The sequence below is a fragment of the Zingiber officinale genome, chromosome 7A (genome assembly GCF_018446385.1).
Source record: "Zingiber officinale cultivar Zhangliang chromosome 7A, Zo_v1.1, whole genome shotgun sequence".
Classification (NCBI taxonomy): Eukaryota; Viridiplantae; Streptophyta; class Magnoliopsida; order Zingiberales; family Zingiberaceae; genus Zingiber; species Zingiber officinale.
In genome coordinates, this window is record NC_055998.1 from 113,062,075 (window position 1) to 113,077,900 (window position 15,826).

At 39.4% G+C, this 15,826-nt stretch overlaps 2 protein-coding genes and 3 non-coding genes across 8 annotated transcripts; 4 read left to right on the forward strand and 1 right to left on the reverse strand.

Moving 5' to 3' along the window:
• The first annotated feature begins 5,881 nt into the window (after nt 1-5,881).
• On the forward strand, nt 5,882-5,953 carry TRNAD-GUC. The gene has a single exon. It is a non-coding gene; the product is annotated as a tRNA-Asp (tRNA).
• An 80-nt stretch (nt 5,954-6,033) lies between these two features.
• On the forward strand, nt 6,034-6,105 carry TRNAD-GUC. The gene has a single exon. It is a non-coding gene; the product is annotated as a tRNA-Asp (tRNA).
• A 77-nt stretch (nt 6,106-6,182) lies between these two features.
• Nucleotides 6,183-6,254, forward strand: TRNAD-GUC. The gene has a single exon. It is a non-coding gene; the product is annotated as a tRNA-Asp (tRNA).
• A 212-nt stretch (nt 6,255-6,466) lies between these two features.
• LOC122002064 (60S ribosomal protein L15-2-like) lies at nt 6,467-8,433 on the forward strand. The gene is made up of 4 exons (XM_042557111.1): nt 6,467-6,618; nt 6,743-6,909; nt 7,718-7,915; nt 8,001-8,433. Exons 1-4 carry the CDS (start codon nt 6,615-6,617, stop codon nt 8,244-8,246), a joined length of 615 nt encoding a protein of 204 aa, XP_042413045.1. The 5' UTR covers nt 6,467-6,614; the 3' UTR covers nt 8,247-8,433.
• A 243-nt stretch (nt 8,434-8,676) lies between these two features.
• Nucleotides 8,677-15,021, reverse strand: LOC122002063 (calcium-dependent protein kinase 17-like). 4 transcript variants are annotated; one of them, XM_042557110.1, is made up of 8 exons: nt 14,030-15,021; nt 11,929-12,072; nt 11,660-11,812; nt 11,291-11,406; nt 10,534-10,701; nt 9,639-9,863; nt 9,426-9,558; nt 8,677-9,023 (listed from the first exon to the last, which is right to left on the reverse strand). In XM_042557110.1, the coding sequence occupies exons 1-7, from the start codon at nt 14,829-14,831 to the stop codon at nt 9,436-9,438; spliced, it is 1,731 nt and encodes a 576-aa protein (XP_042413044.1). In that variant the 5' UTR covers nt 14,832-15,021; the 3' UTR covers nt 8,677-9,023; nt 9,426-9,435. The 4 variants fall into 4 exon arrangements, with proteins under 4 accessions (XP_042413044.1, XP_042413042.1, XP_042413043.1 ...); XM_042557108.1 differs by having other exon boundaries at nt 8,677-9,066; XM_042557109.1 differs by having other exon boundaries at nt 8,677-9,185.
• Between the last annotated feature and the right edge of the window lie 805 nt (nt 15,022-15,826).

Here is a 15,826-nt window from a genome sequence, read left to right on the forward strand (position 1 = left end):
TATTCTGAATTTAATTAAATTTTTAAAAAATCTAAAAGTCACGGCACCCACCATATTTAATTAAAAAAAACTATAAATAGTGGCAGCCCACCAAAATAGTGGGCCCCACAAGAGGAAATCACCGGGCAAACATTTGTGCCTGGTGATTTCCATTCATCCCTCAAATATCCCCCACAATGGGGGATATTTGAGAGAAGGGGGGGGGGGGGGGGGGGGGGGGGATATTTGGAGAAATATTCACTCCAAATATCCTCCATCGGAGATGCTCTAAGGATGGGAGGAAGAAACACACAATTCCCATCAATTCAACCTACACTATTGTTAAAAGAATCCTAAGCGTGGCCAATCACTATTCCCATCAATTCAACCCACACGCAGTTGCATTAGCAAATTGTCAATTTGTGTTTCTAAAACCATAATTTTCCTTGTGACGTAGGAAGATAAACGAAGTGTTTCTCAGTCAAAATATAACCAAGAAAATAAAAGAAACATTATTTACTGCTTTATCACCCAATAATTGTGAGCATATTAGTTTGACCTGACACTAGTGGTCACGCTTTTTTTCTTTATATTAGTAGAGATAAGATTTCCTATTTTCATGAGATAAATTAGTAGAATTAGTCTTTCATATTTTCATGGGATAAATGAGTGGAATTAGTCTTTCCTATTTTCATGAGTTAGTGATGTTAGTTTGTAGTGTATTTAAAGAGTCATAGAGATGTGTAGTAAATCAATTCATTTTTTCTCACTGTAAAAAAGTATTCTAGCAGTTAATTTCCTCCTCGCTCTATTCGTTTTTCACATTAGTGAGTGTACGTGTCTTTGTATGATACCAACAGTTTCTAAGTAAACATCTGGTATCAGAGGAAAGTTAGTATAGAACTCCCAAGTTAGTATTGAACACCCAAGAATCCACGACTCCACAATAATGTCGGGTGCCTCACAAGCTGCTGTGAAGGAGAACGACGAAGTGTCATTTCCCTATCCAATGCTAAGTTCTCACAATTATACTGTGTGGACAATCAAGACAGAAGCGATTCTTGATGCCCAAGGAGTCTGGGAGGCAGTGGAGCTAGCGGAAGGAGCCCAGCTGGATGCAAAGAAGGATAAAAAGGTGCGTGCATATATCTTGTAGTGTGCCCTCGAAGATATCCTTCTCTAGATCGTAAAAAAAAAGACGGCAAAGAAAGTCTGGGACAACCTCAAGATGAGGTATCTTAGTAGTGATCAGGTGAAGAAGGCACGATTACATACGTTGAAGAGTGAGTTTGACGCCCTCCGGATGAAAGAGACCGAGACGATTGATGAGTTTGCTGGCAAACTCAGCGCCATGAGCAGCAAGTTCTCCGCTCTTGGTGTCACGCTTGAAGACTGCTCTTTGGTAAAAAAAAATTGCTTGATTCTGTCCTAGATAAATTCTTTCCTATTATTGCTGGTATTAAGCAGTTCCACGACCTTGAGACAATACCATTTGAGGAGATTATAGGACGACTGAAGGCGTACGAGGAACGAGCAATACGCGACAATACCAACAGCACTGAAGGTGAGTTCCTACTTACTTATGCCATATGGCTAATACGACATAAGGAGAGCAACGAGGACATTTTGTCAGGAGGCAAGGGGTGTGGGTCCAGGAGCCCTGGTCGTTGAAAATGGCATCGGGATGGGTGAGGGCGCTGTCGTGGTCGTGGTACACCGCACTAAGACAGTGCAGGAGGCACTAGCAGTAACAACAGAGACACTCGTGACAAGAGTCATATAAAGTGTTTCAATTGTGAGAAAATGTGGCATTATGCCTCCGAATGCTACAACAAGCGTCGTAATGATGAGGCTCACCTCACTTGCACCGCCGATGAAGAGTCAGCACTGATGATGACCGTGTCCCATGAGGAGTCCCACACTAGGTATGAGCGACAGGATGCCATTCTGCTCAGTGAAGATAGGTTGTTACCGGAGATGTACCGTGACGTTAAGAATGAGATAAAGACGTCTGGTACCTTGACAACGGTGTCAGCAACCACATGATTGGCCATCGTGAGAAGTTTCAAGAACTAGATGAAACCATCACCAGGAGGGTGAGGTTTGGAGATGGATCAACCATTGAGATCATGAGCAAGAGGACGGTTGTGTGTTGAATGCAAGAACGCTCTCCACGAGGTATACTACATTCCAAAACTTTGTAGTAATATCATAAGTTTTGGTCAATTGACAGAAGCTGGGAATGAGATGCATATGGAAGGAGATACCATGAATGTGATTGAAAGGAGCAGGGAGCCCTTGATGTTGGTAAAGCAACACAGAATTGCTTGTACAAGATAACCTTAAAGATATTCAAGCAAGTCCGTCTCCTAGCAAGATTAGAAGACCCAACCTGGTTATGGCATGCAAGGCTCAGACATGTCAATTTCCATGACTTGAAGCTGTTGGGTGAGAAGAAATTGACGATTGATGTGCCACTATTGCTCTAGCCGAACAAGCTTTGCAAGGTGTGTGTGATCGCTACGCATGCAAGGTCACTATTCTCGTGCCAAGCAAACTTTAGAGTGGAGAAGCCATTGGAACTTCTCCATGCTGATATTTGCGGGTCAATCACACCATGTACACTCGCCGGTAACAAGTATTTCCTTTTGATTGTTGATGATTTCACAAGGTAGATATGAGTGTTTGTATTGGCAGTAAAGAATAATGCTTTCCAAACATTTAAGAAGTTCAAATTCTTGACGGGAAACAAGACTAAGTACAAGATCATAACACTTCGGACAGACTGGGATGACGAGTTTCTATCCACGGGGTTCATTCAATTCTGTGAAAATGAAGGAATCGAACGACACCCCACGATTCCCTACACACCCCAATAGAATGGTGTTGTGGAGTGCCGGAATCACACCGTGATGACCATGGCAAGATCTCTCCTCAAGGGTACACACATGCCGATAAGGTTCTGGGGAGAGGCGATTAGGCATGTTGTCTATCTGCTAAATCGTCTCCCACCTAAGGCGCTGGGAGAATGTACCCCATTTGAAACTTGGATATGGAGAAACCCACATCTCACCCAATTGAGAGTATTTGGTTATGTTGCATATGTGAAAAATACAATCCCTCATCTTAAGAAACTTGACGACAGAAGCTCACCCATGGTATACTTGGGTGTCGAGGAAGGTTGCAAAGCTCATCGTGTATTTGATCCAAGGCATGACAAGCTACAAATAAGTAGAGATGTAATGTTTCAAGGAAATTATGAATGGACATGAAATGCAGGTGCTAACAAGGATGAAAACTTACCAGAGTTTATGGTGGTGGATGCATTCGACACCGATGAGGTGATTGTTGCAGTAGACGTTGATGCAGGGGCGAAACATGTCACACCACCGGCAACAGCCGTAGTAACCATGCCAAGAGCGTCAAGTCCATCTACACCACCATCGAACGCCCATGCAGTTACCTCGCCTCTAGTAACAAACACACTTGAGTCTCATGAAGGGCCAGCCCGTTTTAGATCCATTATCAATATCTATGCCAACACTGAGGAAGTGGTTGGTGTTGACGAAGAAGAGAATGAGGTGATGATGGTGATGCCTGAAGAGCCGACATGCTACCAAGAGGCTGCAACCGAGGCTCTGGTACGAAGCAATGGAGGAAGAGCTAAGATCTATTGAGATGAATAAGACCTAGACCTTAATTGAGCTCCCATTAGGCCACAAACCTATCGGTCTAAAGTGGGTGTTTAAACTGAAGAAAGATTCAACGAGGAAAGTCGTTAAACACAAAACAAGATTATAGTGGCTAAAGGCTATGTACAAAGACAAGGCATCGACTTTGAAGAGGTGTTTGCACCTGTTGCTAGACTTGACACTATTCGAGTCATTCTTGCGCTTGCGACAAATCAAAATTAGGAGGTACACCATCTAGATGTGAAGTCATCATTTCTTAATGGAGAGTTAAAAGAAGAAATATATGTCACTAAACCGGAAGGGTTCGAGGTACAAAATCAGAAACACAAGGTGTACAAGTTATCCAAAGCCCTCGATGGACTACAGTAAGCTCCACAAGTTTGGAACATGCGATTGAACATGAGTCTGAAAGAGCTTGGTTTCAAAAAAATATACTCAAGAACATGTAGTATATACAAGAGGTGAAGGAGAAGCAAGTATACTTGTTGGAGTATATGTCGACGATCTCATCGTGACAGGAACTATCATAGAAGAAATCAACAAATTTAAACAACAAATGATGACGGAATTTGAGATAAGTAATTTGGGTCTTCTCTCCTGCTACTTAGGAATTGAAGTAGAACAACAGAAGAACTGAATTTTACTTAGACAATCAACTTATGACAAGAAAATCCTGTCTCAATTCAAGATGAAAGATTGTAATACCACAAAGCATCCGATGGAACCCAAGACACAACTGCATAAAGACTTGGAAGGGACTCCAGTTAACGCCACGGAGTACAGGCGCATCATTACTTGTCTGAGATATTGGCTACACACACGTTCTGACCTATTATTTTCTATCGGAATGGTGAGCATATACATGGAGAGGCCTACAATCATGCATCTTAAGGTGGTCAAACAAATTCTCAAGTATTTGAAAGGTACAATTCACTTTGGACTTGTTTACATGAAGAGACCCCAGGAAATTGGTATATTCGGCTACTTGGACAGTGATATAGCCGTCGATCTAGATGGGATGAAAAGTACAAGTGGAATGACTTTCTATTTTAATGAAAGTTTGGTGTCCTGGAATTCACAGAAGCAGCAGAAGACAGTGATGCTTTCATCTTGTGAGGCAGAGTTCATGACAGCCACAACTGCAGCCTGTCATGCTTTATGGTTAAGGAGCCTTGCCAGCGAATTAACCGATGTAGAGCCAAAGTCGACGACTCTGTTTGTCGACAACAAATCTGCTATAGCTCTCATGAAGAATCCAGTATTTCATGGTCGCAGCAAGTATATAGATACAAGGTTCCATTTTATCAGAGAATGTATTGAGAAGGGACAAATTGTGGTTGAATTCGTTAATACTGGAGAATAACGAGCCGATGTATTAACTAAAGCATTGCTAGGAGTGAAGTTAGCTGCCATGCGACAACTACTCAGCGTCCGTGATTTAGAGCCTTGTCAGGATTAGGAGGGGTAATGTGAGCATATTAATCCGGACATAACACGTAGTGGCCACGTTTTTTTTCCTTGCATTAGTGGTGATAAAATTTCCTATTTTCATGGGATAAATTTTACTATTTTCATGGGATAAATTAGTAGAATTAGTCTTTCCTATTTTCACAAGTTAATGGTGTTAGCTTGTGCTATATTTAAAGAGTTCTAGAGATGTATAATAAATCAATTCATTTTTTCTAACTATAAGAAAGTATTCTAGCCATTATTTTTCTTCTTGCTCTATTCATTTTTCATATTCGTGAATGTACGTGTGTATTTGAGTGTGATACCAACAGTTTCTAAACCAACAAGATTACCATAAACTCAAGCATCATTCGTTTGCATATATCACTCGACGATACTTGTTCAATCAGAAACTTATTAGCATCAATCAGTTTTCCAGTAGTTTATGGAACTATTAAGCAAACGGGACAGGGACAATGGCGAAGTCTCGTAGTCAAATCCAACAATCAACTAGAAAAGTAAGGATATTTGCACAGAAAAACAATGTATCAAGCAGAGTTTGCACCATAGCTATGGCGTCGCCACGGCAATAGCACTGCGATTCTCCAACGCCGATGTCTCGGTCATGCGATCTTGTGCAGCTGCCTACGCAGATTAGGGATCGGGAAGATCTCCGAAACGGTGATTTTTTGAAGGAAAAAATATTTTTAAATCGAATAAAAAATAAACTGATAAATAATTTTAATTTGATTGAAACGACAGTCGTTGTAGTATAGTGGTAAGTATTCCCGCCTGTCACGCGGGTGACCCGGGTTCGATCCCCGGCAACGGCGAAATTTTAGAAGAAAAACGTTATTTTTAAATCGACTAACTAATAAACTGATTTGAAGATATAAATTTCTTCGAAACGAAAGTCGTTGTAGTATAGTGGTAAGTATTCCCGCCTGTCACGAGGGTGACCCGGGTTCGATCCCCGGCAACGGCGTTTTTTAGAAGAAAAATATATTTTTAAATCGAGTGAAAAATGAACGGATAATAAAATTAAATTTTATTGAACTGAAAGTCGTTGTAGTATAGTGGTGAGTATTCCCGCCTGTCACGCGGGTGACCCGGGTTCGATCCCCGGCAACGGCGATTTTTTAAGGGAAAAATAGAACTTAATTATATTTGAACTTGAAAAAAACATATTTTTTTAAGAAAACCTAATACAGAATTTGATTATTTTTTTAAAATCGTGTATAATTATTTATCAATATTTTTTTTTTCATCCGTCGGCTCTTCCCTTCCGCCGTAAGAATCACTGGAAAGACTGAACTAAACCCTTGGAGGCTTACAGGGATCATCTGACGGTTGATATCACATTTATTGGATCCGACGGTTTTCCTTGCCTTCTTCCTTTATAAACTCGGATCTTCCTCCGCCTTCGTATCTCCTCAACAGCGCCGCCGCAGATCTCAAGCACTAAACCGACGACCGGAGCTCATCCTCGGCGGAATGGGTGAGACGTAATTTCTTCAGTCGTTGCCATGAATCACCATTTTTCCGCACGATCTATTTCTTGTTTTCCTTTGATTCGTTATTCATTCGTCAACCGAGAAGTATTGTCTTTGGATTTATTGTAGGGGCTTACAAGTACGTGTCGGAGCTTTGGAGGAAGAAGCAGTCGGATGTGATGCGATTCCTGCAGCGAGTGAGGTGCTGGGAGTATCGCCAGCTGCCATCGATTGTTCGGGTCACCAGGCCGACGCGCCCCGACAAAGCTCGTCGCCTCGGTTACAAAGCCAAGCAGGTAAAGCTGGAGAAAAAAAAGGAAATTTTATTTCATTCACTCTTATTGGACAGGAAAATGAACCTACTTTGTTTGTACATTTCAAATGATTGGTTTAACCTTTCTTTTAGTTGCAATTCTTAGGATTATATGTTAGACTTTGTTTTTTGGAAGATAAGATAAATTGAAAAGAAGGAAATACAGAAAAGATGTGTAGATGGGTGGGATGGCTGACGAGGAAATCTATTGGTTGGATATGTACAAAGAGTGTGATTAGCACAAACTATTCATGGATTTCTGGACAAATTGAATAGTAGAACCTGTACTGATTCACAGTTGAAATGTTGGCATATTGGTAGGTTTCCTGATTTGCTAATTCTTTCATCAGGTAGATAAGGTCTTCATGGAACAATACCAAACAGAATTATGCTGCGTTACTGCCATCATATAAATTCCTCATACGAATGATTGGGTCCTTGTATATAAATTAGTCTATATATCATATGCAATTGTGTAGGCAGCTGTATGCACAACGTCTCCTTTGCTGTATATTAATCTTGAATTGGGTTTCAGTTCTCCAAAAGATATTTGTGCATCTTTTATTGAGGTAAAGGGAAATGATCTTGAGAATTGAGTTAGCTAAGTCCAGTATTTCATATATCAGAAAAAGATTTGATAAGGTATGCTCAGGATTCTCGACTGACTTATGAAAGCCTTCATTTAGAATATCTGCATTGTTACTTGTTATCATACTCTTCTTGTTTCTTCCTTTTTTTTTTTATGCCATATCATCTTGCTCACTAAAGTTCAAGCTTCTTGTTACATGCAGGGATATGTCATTTACCGGGTTCGTGTCAGACGTGGTGGGAGAAAGAGGCCAGTGCCAAAGGGTATTGTGTATGGAAAGCCAAAGAATCAGGGTATCACCCAGCTGAAATTCCAAAGAAACAAGAGGTCTGTTGCTGAGGAGAGAGCTGGAAGGAAGCTGGGAGGACTGAGGGTGCTCAACTCTTACTGGGTCAATGAGGTTTGAATAACTTCACCATCTTTTTCTTTCTCTAAATGTTTGTTCCCATACCGTCCCTATTAGATCTTGACATGCGCTTCAACAGGATTCCACTTACAAGTATTTTGAAGTCATTCTGGTTGATGCTGCACACACCGTGATCCGAAATGATCCCAGGATCAACTGGATCTGCAAAGGTGTGCATAAACACAGGGAGCTTCGTGGACTCACCTCTGCTGGCAAGAAGTATCGTGGCCTCCGCGGCAAAGGCCATCGCCATCACAAAGCACGGCCCTCTCGCAGAGCAACCTGGAAGAGAAACCAGACATTGTCTCTCCGCCGCTATCGTTAGGTTCTTTGGTCGGCTGCTGGTTGCAACCATTGAAGTGGAGCAGTTGCTGGTTCTATTTTGGTCCAAATTGAGAATTGTTGTTTGAAAGTGTTAAGACTTTGCAACTTTGTTTCTGTACCTGTGACTTATTCATGAACTGGAGATGCGATTATTTCTTTTTCTAATTAAATTTCTGTTTTTGTTGAAACTTTGAGCTGGATAAATATTCACTTTATAGAACTCAACCAGTTTTTTTTTTTTAGAAAAAAAGGCGATAAACACCATAAATAAAATAGCAATTTTGACAGAGCAACAATCAACTTTAAAGGCCAATTCAGAGCAGTTGCTCATGTTTAATTTCATTTTTCTAAACACTCTTATTTTATTTTCAACATTCAACAGAGTATATGTTAACATTAAACACATAAAATATATGTTAACATTAAACACATAAAAAAACGCCGTTTAGCAATACCAAGAGATAGAAACATGTACAGCTAGTGCTTTCATCACAACCACAGAGGATACTTCTATATTAAGCTAACCTAATGCAAAATTCTCCAGCTCACCAAGGCACGGGTTATCTAAACACATGTACAAGTTTCTAGTTGAAAGGTCATGGAACATTCAAATGAAGCTATAACAATGTTGTGGTTCTTGTAGATGAAAAAGAATGTTAACAGTTTGACAGTTCATGCATGCCGGTTTTGGCTCATGCTGACCGCCATGCCAAGTTTTGTCGAGCCTCTGGTGAAGGAGAATCCCCTTTGAAGGACCTTCACTAATGTTGTTCCCCCCCTTTGTCAATGCATACGTTGAGATTAAGATTACAGTGAACTGTCTGGAAAATGGAAGCTTCAAGTTTAAAGTGTCTATCATCACAAATTAAGAAGAAATGAATTGCTTCACGCAGGAAAACAGCTTCACTCTGTAATGTTAGCAGTTCATTACAGCTTCACTCTGTAATGAAATCAAACTCTCAGGAAGTTTGATGATTTGTTTGCGAGTCAAAGATGTTTTTATGTCTGTTCCTCTCATCAGCCAATTACACATCCACATCCCCAAAAAGGACTTTAAAATAGAATTTTAACCCAACAATAATTAATAACAACAATAATAATTTAGACTATCGAAATAAAAGCGTGCCAATAGTGGTTTTATAATGAAAAAAAAACATTAAAAAAATATAAAAAAGCCAACCTGATTAGCATTAGCCCAGTCTCAATGCCTCCCTAAGTCCAAAGCTGTAATTGCTCCGGGGACCCTTCTTGCCAAAAACAGCATTTCCTTTTTGCATCATTGTGACAAACTCATTATAGTCTATCCTTCCATCCTGTTTTGAGATTTAAAAGATTTCACCTAACACAATGTTCAATAAGAGAGATGTAAACCATGCGAGGAACATGTACTAACATTATCCTGATCGATTTCTTGAATTATCTCTTCTATGTGTGCATCCTGGATGCCAAATTCTTCACAAGCTTTCTGGAGCTCATCATGTGTTATGTAGCCACTACCATCTTTGTCAAAATATGAAAAGGCTGAAAATAGGTTGTCCTCTCTCTCTATCTTGTTTAGATGCAAGGTAGCAGCTATGAACTCTCCATAGTCGATAGTACCATTGTTGTCGATATCAGCCTGAACTTTCACAAGTCATCCATCAGTAGAAGGCAACAAGTAAGCTTTATGCGTTGTAGATAATGAGCCATTCAAACAGCCGATTATGTTCACATGAAAATGCAACAAAAATATTGCATTATTGATTTAATGCTGATTTTCACACATTAATATATCCTTTTTCGTGCCATGGAATGCAACTGTCTAGCAAAGTCCTTCACATTATGATTGCATGCCACATTCATCGGTTCCTCGGATATAATTTTTGCCGTGTGGCAAAGTATTAACACCAATATGCCAAATTATTACCTTATAATATTCCACTTTAGTCATCCACCTTGAATGAATAAATCATCTAAAATTTATGAGAAAATTGTTAATACAAACAATTTCCAAAATTTAATAAACAGCTTACTGAAACCATAAATAGTGTACCAGTCTAGACAGCAGTTAATTAACAGTGAAATGCACACTGCCATCTACAAGACTTAGTAAGTCATTTAAGAATAACAATCGTATTTTCATGGCAATAAAGGAATTGATTAAAACATGCCAACTAATGTGATTTTCAGGAAAATGTCACAGATTTCTAGTGGCAGTATGTTTTTGTACATTCAGACAAACAAGTGAGTCTCGTATATTCAAAACTTGTTCAAGAATGACCATAAGGAGGGATTTCTCTAGCACTTACAGCTTTCATCAGAGCTGAAATTTCAGACTCCTTGAGATTGGCACCAACTTTTTTCAAGCCTATTTTGAGTTCCTCAAACGTGATTTGGCCACTATTATCTGCATCAATCATCTTAAACATTTCTTTCAAACCAGCAATTTCCTCGTCCGATAGGCTCTCAGCAATTACCTATAAATATGTACATGAAAGTAGAAAGCATAAAGACAATCAACGCTACAATGATACCATATGGTGCTATTATGACAGTTCCACATTAAAGCTTGACGCCTGACATGCTCAGTCTAATGTTGGGACCTTTAACTTCCACATTGGTTAAATGGATTTTTTTTTTCTCAGAGCCATTTGGCTTTTCTGGTAGCATGTAGAACCAAATATTCTAATATTTATTACAAAATACTCTAACACGTTACATCTGATCATGCAGGGAAAAAGAGCTATGATCACCCTTTTCAAAAATGTAAACCTTTTGTCAAAGGAATAGAAACCAACATCATTAGTAAAAAATTTGGTGACACAGGAAGACAAGGATTTTGGTGAATAGAGCAAAGCTAACTGTGCATATTTAGCAAATAAAATAGAAACGAAGAAGAAGGTCAAGGTCTTCTTAATAGCTGAAAAAAATTGAGCGCTTCTTCGACAAAGGCAACATAAGAAAACCTTACAAGAAAGAAGGTTGAATCTTTAATGCATAGCAGAAACTCACCAAAAAATCATCATTTAGCTCTTTCTCAATTAGTATTTGCATGAAAATCCTTACCCTTATTGCCATTTTCTTGAGCTTGTTCATCGCCGAAAATTGTTTTAACCGAGTAAGTACAGCAGAGTCAAGAGGCTTGCTAGGAGCTATACCATCAACACAAACCCAAGGATGACCTGCAATGAAACCCGAATTAATTACCCATCACATAATTAAAAAATTTGTTTAGTTCGTTCGTACAGTCGTACTACAGTCACTTGTGGCAGTGTCATGGCAGAAGAGCTAAATAATGTTACTTTCGATTCTCTATAGAACATCTACAAATGGAAGACATGTAAGTTTTATGGTGTATATCACTATGAGACAAGATACATACTAATGATGATATTGTCTACCTCCCCTAGAAAGAATTGTTTGATAAGGACTTACATAGTGCTTCATGAGCAGTTAATCGTCTTTTTGGATCTCTGACAAGCATTCTTCTAACCAAATCTTTGGCGCTCTCTGATATACTAGGCCAGGGGTCCATTTTAAGATCAAGCTCACCTCTTAAAACTTGTTCAAATATCCCTTGCTCTGTTTCTGTAGAGACATAAGGCGGAAGAAATAAGTACTCTTCAACAATCTATAAGTCCAGTTGTGCATCAGAATTACAATATTTAGTTATCTTTAACAAAACACAAATGTTTGGCTCTCACCAGCCCAAAATGGTGGGACCCCACTTAACAGGATATAAATAATTACGCCAGCACTCCAAACATCCACCTCTAGACCATAACGCTTGAGAAGTACTTCTGGGGCAACATAATATGGACTTCCAACAACATCCGTAAATGTGTCCCCTAAAGAAAAAAAAAATACAAAAGTAATTTCAACAGTATGACACAGAGAACTATCAAAATTAATAAAGCATTGCGAAGCATTCAATGAATTCTTGTAGGATACAAATATATCACAAATAGAAGACACATTAAACTCCAGTCTATGTTTGATAAAATTCAAAAAAGATCCCCTCTTTAAACATTCAGAAAAGAATAGAAGAAACAAAAGGAGAATGTTCTTAATAGCAATTAGTCAACAGAAGTATTCTTTATTAGCATGGTCATAAGAGTAAAATTTATGTATTTCATTTTAGTGCAAGATAATTGCAAACAATTTCTTAGGTTGCTTAGGAATCTTTTTGTGAAAAAGGACTTTTTTGGCGACCATAGGCCAAACATAAAAATGAAATAAGATATGAACAAACATAACCGACAAGTACCTTGTAGTTGGATGAAACAAATCATTATCCACATTAGATTGAGAGTGAAACACTTTTAGCTGATTTAGTGGGGGGAGATCCCCGCCAATTATCATATTATATATTATAGCAGAATACACATACAATGGAAGTTAAAGAGCGTTGTTACTACAACAGCTCAATTCTAGCATACTAAGAATTTACGGGCCCTTCACCCTTTCAATTCAGCAATAAGCTATTTGAAGTAAATGGCCATCTTTCTTGTATGACTACATGAAAATGAGGTCATAAAGGTCATGCAGGTATATGCAAGGTCATAAGGCTCTTCATTGTCTAATAGTGCAGTCCATTTGTGTGGTGTGTAACCTGTAAAGGAGCAAAGAAATAGTAGGCGAGTAGCAATTACTTGGTTGTTGCCACAAATGACAAGTTGGGCTAATATCTAAATTTGTTTGCACTTGCTTTTTTTTTGGGGTGTCAGTAAGAGCCATATGTACTTGGAGGAAGACACTTTTAGGCAACTGCAGCAGATATTTTGCCAGGTAGATTTAACAAAGTGAAGTCCTGATGCACAAAGGGACCATGAGATCCGTCATTATTATCTTTGGTATCCTAATACGAAGGATAAGCAATCAATAGGAAGGCCAAGTGGCATGCAGTTGCATCAGCATACAAAATGTTGCTAAGTAAATGGTTAACAGTGGCCTATGACAAATAATTCATGTCAGCAAGCCACCTTCAAATCACACAGGTTACTTACTGAACCCTTATCTTATTTGAATCCTATAATTTATATTCACTGAAAAATTTTATTTACCTACTTTGTATAGTTTAAAGGATAGAATGAAGACTAGCTGTTCTTGTGACTTTCAATGGGTGACAATGAGAGTGGGAGGTGGATGACGACTACAGCTCGTGATGATCAATAAAGAATGTGCAGTATCAAATTCAGAGAACAAGTAAAATTCACAGAATAGAAAGCATGTGAAATGTTGATCAAATAGAGAATTCACCAATTTTTGTTGTAATGTTATAACTTCCTACTATTCCGCAGCTTCCACAATAGAAATCTTAGTGCTCTCAAACTTTAAATGAGAAAGGAAAATGAGTTGCCAATTTTCAAAGAGTTGACAAAGGCAAAGTTATTTGAGACAAATTTTAAGCCATTCTCTATAAATTTGTTGTTTCCTATGCAACTAATTGGCTACTCTATCTTCGCTTAAAATCAGAAATAACAGACCATAACTTCAACAAAACAACATTTGTAAGTCAAAATTTAAGAAATTGACCTAACATGTAATGTTAGTCTATCTTCCATGCTACAGTGGACATCTAATCATCAAGCAAAGGACCTCAAAGAACTGAACTAACCAAATATATGACTTCACAAAGGCAAGTTCAATTATACACCAAATGCCACAATGAAACGACAGCTAAAAAATGCTCAATTTGTAAGTTAAAAACTGAAGAAAGAAAACAGATTGACGAAATATCAGGCCTTGAAGAAAATAATTTGATTAAAAAAACTGTTTTTTATGTAGGAGACCTACTACACCTACCTGGCTTGAAGAAAACGGATAGTCCAAAATCAATGGTTTTGAGTGGCGAGTTCTCGTCCTTGTTGACAAATAGGAAGTTCTCGGGCTTGAGATCGCGATGCATAACTCCCATAGAATGGCACACCTCCACAACCCCGATAATGACCCTAGCAAGCTCGGCAGCAGCCTTCTCGGAGTAGTGCCCCCTCTGTACGATGCGATCGAAGAGCTCTCCGCCAGCACATAGATCCATGATGAGGTGCACGTGGACGGCGTCCTCATAGGTACTGACGATCGATATCACGTTGGGATGGCCGCAAAGATGATGCATGATCTGGATCTCCCGCCGCACGTCCTCGACATCATCGTCGGAGGCGAGCTTCCGCTTGGCGATAGACTTGCAAGCGAACTCCTTGCGAGTGACTTTGTCGACGCAGAGGTAGGTAGTGCCGAACTGCCCCTGCCCCAACTTGTGCCCGAGGATGTAGTGGTCCTTGATGTTTTCGGTCTTGCGTGGGAGGACGGAGCAGACGCGGAGGCCGGCGCTGGGGAGGCGGTCGACACGAGGCCGAGAGCGGCCGGCGGCAGGGGAGGAAGCGACCGAATCGTGTACCGTGGAGGGAGGGGGAGGAGGTGGGTACTTGAGGTCGTCGGAGGAGATGGAAACGGGGGTTGGTGGAGTCTGGGCGTCGCCGGCTGCCTTAGGGTTAGTGGGGTGGGAGGGGTCGGAGGGGGATTCGCGGGGGCGCCAGAGGACACCGGCGGAGATGGACTGGAGGAATCTCTGGTGGTCGATGTAGGGGCCGACGCAGGTGTTGCCCATATGTGAGGGCCGACAAAGGCGGCGGCGGCGCCGTCTCCACCGCGATCTCAGCGGCGATAATTCCGAAAGCGGAGCGGGTGAAAGAATCGGGTATCGCAAGCTGCGTGGATTTAGCGATCGAGATAACGTAAAGCTTCCGGCTAAATTATAAAAACAAGAATATTTCGTGTCCTTAAATACAGACACACTGTTGTACCTTCTCCCCCATCTCGCCAATAAATGGAGGACCACAAATAATAAATATATTTCTGCGAATGGCGCTCACACCGACTGACACCTAGAAATGCTGTCTACTGCAGCTGTGCATTATGCAAATTTCTAACGGCAATTTACCAAATAAAGCATCTAGAAATCTTAATTGACTAAAAATAATATATTATTTTGATATTTATTAAAAGATATGTTTTTTCAAATGTATTTTTTATTTTATGCTTTGGATAAATCTAATTTTTTTTTATATTTTTTCTCACTCTTTGCTTTCCTATCTCCTCTCCCGTTTCTTCTATGCATGTTGTTTCTTTTATCTTTTTCTTTCCTTTTTTTTTCCCTTTTTTTTATTTGCATGCATGTATAGCATGAGCCTCATATACAAATCATATCAGTTAACTACATTTAACATTTAGTTAATTTTTTTATAACATTTTAATATATTTAGAAAAGTTAAAATAAACCATTAATAACAAATTTGAATTCCTTGTAAACTTAGAAATCCACAGGAATTGAAATAAGTGTCATCATAGTTCTCTAGGTCCATCAATAAATTTCGGTTAAAATTCACTGATGGACCTAGAGAATTCCGATTGCACCCATTTCAATTCATGTGGATTCCTGATGTTGTAAGGATTTCAAATATGCTATCCATTGTGATTTTGACTTTTAGAATGTGTTAAAATATAAGAAGAAAGAATCAGCAAAAAACCTCCACGTTAGACTTGATATGAATCATATTAGGCCCACATTGGGCTTGATATAGAATACTTGATATGCTTCATATC

Coding starts and splice junctions, on each gene's coding strand:
- LOC122002064 (XM_042557111.1), top strand. Junction 6,910..7,717: donor TCGGTTACAAAGCCAAGCAG/GTAAAGCTGGAG, acceptor TGTTACATGCAG/GGATATGTCATTTACCGGGT. Junction 7,916..8,000: donor ACTCTTACTGGGTCAATGAG/GTTTGAATAACT, acceptor GCGCTTCAACAG/GATTCCACTTACAAGTATTT.
- LOC122002063 (XM_042557110.1), bottom strand. CDS start 14,831: ATGGGCAACACCTGCGTCGGCCCCTACATCGACCACCAGAGATTCCTC. Junction 11,813..11,928: donor GGTCCCACCATTTTGGGCTG/GTGAGAGCCAAA, acceptor ATGTCTCTACAG/AAACAGAGCAAGGGATATTT. Junction 10,702..11,290: donor TCAAGAAAATGGCAATAAGG/GTAAGGATTTTC, acceptor ACATATTTATAG/GTAATTGCTGAGAGCCTATC.